General features: G+C 34.7%; 1 protein-coding gene across 1 annotated transcript in view; it reads left to right on the forward strand.

The window, feature by feature from the left end:
- The window catches only part of LOC134757391 (putative tyrosine-protein phosphatase TPTE), a 40,313-nt gene extending 37,940 nt beyond the window's left edge, over window positions 1-2,373 (forward strand). Inside the window, 3 exon segments of the mRNA XM_063699343.1 lie at window positions 1,054-1,114; window positions 1,931-2,012; window positions 2,111-2,373. Of these exon segments, the coding sequence (XP_063555413.1) occupies window positions 1,054-1,114; window positions 1,931-2,012; window positions 2,111-2,255 (288 nt within the window). The 3' untranslated portion in view covers window positions 2,256-2,373.
- The last annotated feature ends 7,359 nt before the right edge of the window (window positions 2,374-9,732 follow it).

Consider the following 9,732-nt stretch of genomic DNA (forward strand, 5'->3'; position numbering starts at 1 on the left):
ATGGTCTCTTCAGGTGGAAGACAGGTCAGGCCATTGGATTATCTTAACATAGAGATTGATAAGAACAAAGCCATCACCTGGGGGGAGGATACACCTGAAGTATATAAAACTATTTATCCTTGCCTCCCCCACTATGCAGATTCAGAGTGTTCATCTTTTTGACTTATTATTTCCTCTTAACAGAGATAGCCAGTTTAATAAATGGATGACTTTGATACCTTCATTTTATTTTTCTCAATATTAAGCCAGTAAACATTGCTCTGAGGGTACCATACTAATCAGTTTTAAAATTTTGTGTCATTTTTGTTGTTGCACAGAGATATATACGTATGTGTGTGTATGTTTCAGAAAGATGTATTTACTGAAAGTTGGATTCATATAGTGGTATTGATTGTATTTTAAATTATAACTACTATTTGTTTTTCATTTTAAAGGTTATACATATATACATATATATATATACACACACACTTATAGGTACACATATATCTTCATTTAAAAAAATAAAGAGAACAAATGAGCCAAAAAAGTCTCCATATTGTTACCAGTTATTTAAAATTTGATATGTTTATCTTTTTCTATCACACATACACACAATCATACTATATACTTTTTGCATTTATTTGTTTACATGGTGCTTAGGTAGACTGTAATATGCAGATCACTCTCTAAAGATGTATCTATTCAGAATTAAATTTAAATAAGAACGAATATGAATTAGATTTAAACAAGAACCATATTAACTGTGAATTAATGATTTAGAACAAATTACTTAAAGTTAGTTAACCAGCTAATTTACTTATCTGATAGCTTTAAACAGTGTGTATTTACAATAGAGACTCATCTGAGTAGGCAAACATACTTGTGGACTATTTGAAAAATCACAGTGGATTAGAACTTGAAATTTGCATACCCTCTTATTCCCTGAATCTCCCCTAGAAGATGCTAGTGAGACACAAACTGATAAATGTAATAACCATTTTAGGTTCCCCCTAGGAAATAGCTTATGTTGGTGCCATGTAAATATGTAAGATATGTGTTTGTCTTTTTTAGGAAGTTGTGCGGTTTCTAGATAAGAAACACCGAAACCACTATCGAGTCTACAATCTATGCAGTATGTACATTACTCTATATTTTGCTACTGTAGATAGAAAACAGATTACTGCACGTAAGAAGATGATTTTGTTTTTTAGATTGCATTTAATCATAAGTATTTGGTAGTGGCAAGGAATGAATTTAAAAATCCCCATCTTGGACTGGCCCCATTTAGTAGAAGGAGTTAGCCCAGCAGCACAAAGTACCATATGAAGGATGTGGCTTTGGCAGGACCAATGAGGCTGCAGTGGAAGCAAACCATTTTAGGGAAGATCTGTTCTAGCGATATTAGGTTTAGGAAAATCTTTCTGTTTTTCTTGCCAGATTGCATTATGAGGACATAGACAATTTAACAAATGAGTCTTCTGACCCATCAGCAGTGGCATGTGATGAGAGCAAGGGTCTAGATGGGAAAAAAGCAAAAAACTGTAGAAAATAGGTTGTAACCCAGTTTAATACCCTGTCTCTCTTGATTTTTTCCTCTACCTGTATACTCAATAGACATTTTCAGGGGGCAAACATTCTGGTCAGCTACATTTGCCTCGTGTGGTTTCTAACTACCCTGAAATAATATAATGAATAGTCTGCTAGAAAGTTAAAAATTATACCTATTAAACTAAAATAAGTTGAGTTTAGGTTATATGAGATGGATAAACCACTACCATCCTTACATTTTTGAAACGCTTGCGTTTATTTTAGAGTGGCAGGAGCAACTTGGAAAGCTCTTTTTGAAGATAGATAAGGAATTCTAATAAGATATGTTAACTTATTCATAACTTCCTCATTTATCATGTTATTCCCTATAGAGATATGACATACACGTTATTTATTTTAGGTGAAAGAGCTTATGATCCTAAGCACTTCCATAATAGGGTCGTTAGAATCATGATTGATGATCATAATGTCCCCACTCTACAGTAAGTTTTATGCTAAATTGACTATCAGAAGAGGGCTAAATATATTGGGTTTGATTTTTTGAAAATATTTTAACTAAAAATCTTAAACTTGAAATCAGTCAGATGGTGGTTTTCACCAAGGAAGTAAATGAGTGGATGGCTCAAGATCTTGAAAACATCGTAGCGATTCACTGTAAAGGAGGCACAGGTAATAGCATTTTCCTTTTTATTTCTGCATTTCTAAAGATATGTAAATATACATAAAGTACAAGAACAAGATACGTATTGCTATTAATATGTATTAATAATTGTTAGCATTTTTAAATATTAGCTCCAAGACTGAAAGAAGGGAAGGAGAAAGGAAAGAGGAGAGGAGGAAGGGTAGGAGATAGGGAGAGGATAAGGAAGGGAAGAAAGTAGGAAAAAAGAACTAAGGAAGGTTGAGCATATTTTCCCTTGTTTTACTAGTATTTGGATTTCTTTATTTTTGGTTTGCCAGTTTATATCTCTCAAAATACAAACAGTCTTTAATTTTAGAATATCAGAGTACTTTTATTTAAGGCTGATCTTTTTTATTTTTAAATTAACAAATAAAGAACCAATATATTTATGGTGTACAACATGATGTTTTGATATACGTAAACATTGTGAAATGGCTAAATCAAGCTAATTAACATATGCATTACTCCACATATTTTTGTGTGAGAACATTTAAAATCTACTGTCTCAGCAATTTTCAAGTATACATGATTATTAACTGTGGTCACTATGTTGTACAATAAATTTCCTGAACTTATTCTTCCTGTCTAACTGAAATTTTGCATCCTTTAATCAACATCTCAGGCTGGGCACAGTGGCTCACACCTGTAATCCCAGCACTTTGGGAGGTTGAGGCAGGTGGATCACATGGTGAAGCCCCATCTCTACTAAAAATTACAAAACATTAGCCAGGTGTGGTGGCATGCACCTGTAATCCCAGCTACTCGGGAGGCTGAGGCAGAAGAATCGCTTGAACCTGGGAGGCAGAGGTTGCAGTGAGCTGAGATCGCACCATTGCACTCCAGCCCGAGCAACAAGAACAAAACTCCATCTAAAAAAATAACAATAATCATAAAGTAAAAACCAACATCTTCACAATCCCCCAAGTTTTGTCTCCCCAGCCCCTGGTAACCACCATTCTACTCTCTGCTTCTATGAATTTGACTTTTTTAGATTCCACAAATAAGTGAGACATGCAGTATTTGTCTTTCTACGCCTGGCTTATTTCACTTAGCATAATGTTCTCCAGGTTCGTCCGTATTATCTCGAGTGACAGGATCTCCCCTAAGGCTGAATAGTGTGCCTTTAATTATATGTACCATATATTATTTATCCATTTATCCACTGATGACATTTAGATCGACTCCATAGCTTGGGTATTATGAATAATGCTGCAGTGAACATGGGAGTGCAGATTTCATTTCCTTTGGATATATACCCAGAAGTGGAATCTCCAAATCATACGGTAGTTCTATTTTTGGTTTTTTGAGGAATCTCAGTGCTGTTTTCCACAATAACTACTAATTTACATTCACACCAACAGCGTACAAGGGGTTTCCCTTTTCTCTTCATCCTCACCAACTCTTCTTTTGTCTGTTTGTTAATGACCATCCTAACAGGTGTGAGGATATCTCTTTGTGGTTTTAATTTGCTTTTCCATGATGATTAATGATGTTTAGCATTTTCTCATTATACCTCTTGGCCATTTGTGTGTCTTCTGTTGAGAAATATCTTTTCAGGTTCTTTGCCCATTTTCTAGAGAAGTAACTTATTCTCTTGCTATTGTGTTGTCTGAATTCCTTTTTTAAAAAATCTGTTAAACTATTATCGAATGTATGCTTTGTAGATATTTCTCCCATTCTGTAGGTTGTCTCTTTACTCTATAAATATTTCCTTTGCTGTGCAAAAGCGTTTTAGTTTGATACAGTATCATTTGTCTACTTTTTCTTTCGTTGCCTATGCTTTTCAGTCATATCCAAAAACATCTTGGCCCAGACCAATGTCAAGAAGATTTTCACCTATCTTTTCTTCTAGTAGTTTTCCAATTTCATGTTTCACAGTTAAGCATTTACTTTGAGATGATTTTTGTATATTGGGTGAGATAGGTTGCAATTTCATTTTTCTGCAAGTGGATATTCAGTTTCCCCAGTATTGTTCATTGAAGAGACTGTCCTTTCCCCATCTTGGATTCTTGGCACCTTTGTTGAATATCAGCTGAGTATAAATGCATGGATTTTTTCTTGGCTTTGTATTCTGTTCCATTGGTCTATATGTCTGTTTTTGTTCCAGTAATATTTAAGGTTGTTCTTAAACTTTGTGAGAACATTTTAGATTAAGGGAGCCAACAGAGATGCTATATCAAAAATTATACTGGAATTTTTATAGTGTAATGATACGAAGAAGTTGACATTGGTGGGGTGAAAATGGGGAAAAAAAGCCATTTGTAAATCCAACCAATTTAAGTTTAGTTAGATTTTCTCTCATTCAGGTTTAGGCTTTAAATAATCATCTAAGCATATTTCACAAATTTTGACAAACATAAATAATTACATTTTTAGTGGGCTGTAAATCAATTTTTATATCAAATTCCAGGAAAACATAGCACCATCAACTGACTTATATAATTCAGTAAAATCAAGTTTTAGTCTTATTGACTAGTTTCAAGCCCATCAGTTAAAATACAGGTTCTGTGTTTAGCTGTATATTAGTTAATATACAGGTTCTGGGTTTAGCTCTACAGGTTGGAATATTGTATATAAACTGGCAATTTACAGTACCATAGTTAAGAATATAGAGGTTGAATCATTTGAAATTGCCAGTTTTTAACCATCTTTTGCTTTAAAAATGGCCATTTCACATTGTCCAACCTAAAATGTTATTATTAAAGAAGTCAGCATCAGTTTTCTATTAACTAATGCTAATTCCTTGCTTGAAGGAAAACAATCATTTCAAATTTGACTTTTTTTCTTTTTTGCTGAGAGGGGGTTTACATTATTCTGTGTTCACATAATATTTTGTTGATTTTGTTAGAGGTTGTTTAGAGGGCTAATATTCAGCTGGTATGTACGAGAGCAGCCTCTTTTTTATGTGTTCATTCATATTAGTCTTGCTATCTTCTGGTTGGTTGCTGCCTGCAGGTTACCAGTAGTATCATGATAGTAAAAATATTTTATATTGATTTATAGGAGTTCTTTAAAGAATCTGAATGCCAATTTTTCTTAGAATTATAATTATATTCTCCCCACATGTTGCCTTTTAAATTTGATTGTGATTTATTTTGTTGTACAAAAGTTTGTAAATTTTTGTTTTGTTTTGAGACATGATCTCACTGTGTCACTCAGGCTGGAGTGCAGTGGCACGATCTCGGCTCATTGCAGCCTGAACCTCCCGGGGTTCAAGCGATCCTCCCATCTCAGCCGCTCTGAGTAAGTGGGACTACAGGTGAGCGTCACCATGCCTGGCTAATTTTTGTATTTTTTATAGAGACAGGGTCTCACTGTGTTGTCCAAACTGGTCTCGAACTCCTAGACTCAAGTGACCCACCCACCTCAGCTTCCCAAAGTGCCGGGATTACAGGCATGAGCCATCATGCCTGGAGAGAAGTTTGTAATTTTGAATATAGTAAAATTTGTTTTTCTATGTGTGTGTATATATTTCACGCTTTTCTGTCATGTTTATGAAATTCACCCCCCTATACTGATGTAGTAAAGATATTCCACATTTCTTCAAAAATATTCAAGTTCCATTTTCAATATTTAGGTCTTTAATCTAATTGGAAGTTGGGGGAAGTGTTTTTTTCATATAGATAGCCAATTGTCCTAACACCATCAATTGCGTGCTGTTTTGTTCTCCATTAATTTGTAATCCCTCTCAGTAATATACCAAGTTTCTATAAATATTCAAAACTGCTCCTAAGTTCTCTCTACCACACTTTTGTAATTATTGTAGCTTTATAATGTGGTTTGATAAAGGCATAATTGTCTTGCTCTTCTTGGAACTTTATTGTTACATTCAATTTTAAAATCATTTTGTGAAGCGCCATAATAAAACATTTTTAGGATTTTTATTGGAACTACATTGAATTTATAGATTAACTTGAGAGAAGTGACAACTTTGCGATATTGAGTTGTACATGTGAGTCATCTTGTTCATTCTTTAATAATATTTTATACTTTTTTAATCATGTCTTTGCACATCTTTTCAAATATTCATTCTTGCACAAATTGTGACTGAAAATGGAATCTCTTTCTTTCTATTACATTTGGGTTGTTTCCAATTTTTATTGTGATAAATTATGTTTTTTGTTTTTTTGTTTTGAGATTAAGTCTCACTCTGTCACCCAGGCTGGAGTGCAGTGACATGATCTCAGTTCATTGCAACCTCCGCCTCCTGGGTTCAAGCAATTCTCATGCCTGAGCCTCCAGAGTAGCTGGGATTACAGGCGTCCACCACCACACCCAGCTAATTTTGTATTTTTAGTAGAGATGGGGTTTTGCCATGTTGTCCAGGCTGGTCTCAAATTCCTGACCTCAAGTGATGTGCCTGCCTCTGCCTCCCAAATTGCTGGGATTACAGGCATGAGCCACCATGCCTAGCCCAATAATACTTCTTTTAAAAATACACGTTTCTTGTTGCACATGTGGCCACATTTTTGTTGAATGTATACCTCAGACTAAAATTGTTCTGTCTTAGGGTAATGAATCTTGAACTTTATTTGATAATGTCACCTGTTTTCTAAAACAGTTGTACCAATTTTTACTCCACTGGTATTGTAGACTTCAAGCATTCCATATCTTCCCCAATACTTGCAATTCGGAGTATTTTTATCTTTAGCCTTTGGGTGTTTGTGTGATGGCATCTTGTGGTGGTGATCATTTGCATTTCTGTAATTAATAAGATTGAGGAAGTTTTTTTAAGATTAAGTATCTGGATATCCTTTTTTGTAAAGTAACTTTTTAATTTTCTTAACCACTTTTCTCCTGGATTATTCATCTTTTTTCTCCTGATTGTAGTTCTTTGTGTATTCTGATTTCAATTCTGTTATTGGTCATAAATGTATTTCAAGAAAGCTTTTCTGCTCTGTGATTTGCCTTTTCTGTCTCTCAGGAGTAGCTTTTGGTTAACAGAAGTTCTTAGTTGTATTACCATCATATGTATCATGCTTTCCCTTTATAAAGTTTGTGTTTTTGTGTCCTGATTAAGAAAATTTTCCTTGAGTTTAAAGGACATTTTACTACTGTATTTTCTTCGGGAAGATTCATTCCTTTTAAAATTGATCTATGTGTGTGGTGTGAGGAAGGCGTCAGGTTTCATCTTTTTTCGTGTATGGCTCTCCAGTTATTCCAGCACACTGGTTCAGAAGATTTTCATTTGTTTACTACCCTGAGGAACATGAATCTGTTTCTGACCTTTCTCTTCTGTTCATTGATTTTTCATCTGTGTGCCAATAGCACAACTATCTTACTGTAGCTTTCTAATATATCCTCATCATCTTCTTCTTATTCTTCACAATTGTTTGGGTATTTTAGGTCATCTATATCTCCATATAAATTTGGGAATCAACTAGTCAAATTACACACACTGGGTAGAAATTTGTTTGGAATTGCATTGAATTTATAGACTGGGGAGAATTGAATCTTTACAATATTGACTCATCCAACCCATGAACAGAGGTATTCTCTCATTTAATTAGGTCCTCTTCAATTTCTCTTTACAATGCTTTCTCATTTTCTGTATAGAAAGCTTGCATATTTTTGGTGAGATTTATTCTTAGATTTTTTTTGTGGTTATTTAAATGATATCCCTTTAAAATGTTTATTTTCTAAATGTTTTTTGTTGTTTTAAATGCACTTCATTTTATTTATTAATCTTGCAGTTAGCAACTTTCCTAAACTCACTTTTTTTTTTTTTTTGAAGCAGTCTCATTCTGTCACCCAGGCTGGAATGCAGTGGCATGATCATGGCTCACTACAGCCTCAACCTCCCTGGGCTCAGGTGATCCTCCTATATCAGCCTCTTGAGTAGCTAGCACTGCAGGCAGGTGCCACCATGCCCAGCTAATTTTTTCATTTTTTTGTAGAGATGGGGTTTCGCTATGTTGCCCAGGTTGGTCTCAAACTTCTGTGCTCAAGTGATCTGCCAGCCTCAGCCTCCCAAAGTGCTAGGACTGCAGGCCTGAGCCACCGTGCCCAGCCTAAACTCACTTATTAGTTCTACTAATTTATCTATAGATTCTTTTGGATTTTATGGTACATGATTACATCATATGAAAATAATAAATTATACTTTTTCCATTTCAGTCATTCATCTCCCCTATCACTGGCTAGAACATTCAGTACAGTGTAGAATTAGAAGTGGCAATAGCAGCCATCAACATACAGTTCCATTATCAAAGGAAAAGCTTTCAACATCTCTCCAAATGCTTTGCGAGTGTGTGTGTGTGTGTGTGTGTGTGTGTGTGTGTGTGTGTATTAGTGACCATTTATCGATTAAGAAATTCCTTGGCTGGGCGCCTTGGCTTACACCTGTAATCCCAGCACTTTGGGAGGCCCAGTGGGGGCAGATCACTTGAGGCCAGGAGTTTAAGACCAGCCTAGGCAACATGGTGAAACCCTGTCTCTACTAAAAATTACAAAAATTTGCCAGGTGTGGTGGCACATGCCTGTAATGCTAGCTACTCCGGCTGAGGCACGAGAATCACTTGAAACCAGGAGGCAGAGGTTCCAGTGAGCCAAGATCGCACCACTGCTCTCCAGCCTGGATGACAGAGTAAGACTCTGTCTCAAAAAATGAAACAAAAAAAAAAAAAAGAAAGAAGGAAAAAAGAAATTCGTTTAGCTTGCTAAGAGTTTTTTTAAATCATGAATGGATGTTGAATTCTTAAAGATTTTTCTGAATCTTTGAGATGATAATTTTTCTACTTTATCCTATAAATAAATGTGGTTAATTACATTGATTAAATGGTAAACCAACATGTTTCTGGAATAAATGTAATTTAGTTGTGCTGTATTATTTTGTTAAATACTTATTAAATTATTTTATTATTAAATTGCTGGATTCTGTCCGTTAATATTTTGTTTAGGATTTTCAAATTCATGTCGTCTGAGCGATTGGTTATAATTTTCCTTTCTCATAGTTTTTTCAAATCTTGGCTTCGTAAAGTGAGTTAAATTTCATTTTCTCTGTTTTTATTCTCTGGGTAAATTTATGTATGCTGATTTTTTTCCTTCTTAAGTGTAAAGTGAAATTCACCAGTGAACGCACATTGGCCTAGAGTTTTCTCTGGAGAGGTCTTTAAATTATGGCTCAATTCCCTATATAGAATGTTTTTATAATTTTATTTCTTTTGCCCATTTTGGTAGATTATAGTTTTCCCAGCATTTGTCCATTTAATCTAACTTTGCAAATTGTCTTGACATCAAATTGTTCACAATATCATTTTACCATTTTAGTGTCTGCAGAGATGTTCCCTTTTTTATTCCTGACTTTGCTTTCTTGGTGCCTTCACCCCTTTTTTCTTCTGAGTAGTCGCACCAGGGATTTATCAATTTTACTAGTCTTTTAAAAGAACCAAGTTTTTGGCCTATTTGTGGTCTCTATTTTTTACTTATTTTTTATTTCATCAATTACTATTATATTTAGTACTTTCTTCTGTACTCCTTGGGTTAATTTGTTCTTTTCCTGACTTCTTGACATGGATAAT

The sequence above is a fragment of the Gorilla gorilla genome, chromosome 17 (assembly GCF_029281585.2).
Source record: "Gorilla gorilla gorilla isolate KB3781 chromosome 17, NHGRI_mGorGor1-v2.1_pri, whole genome shotgun sequence".
Classification (NCBI taxonomy): Eukaryota; Metazoa; Chordata; class Mammalia; order Primates; family Hominidae; genus Gorilla; species Gorilla gorilla.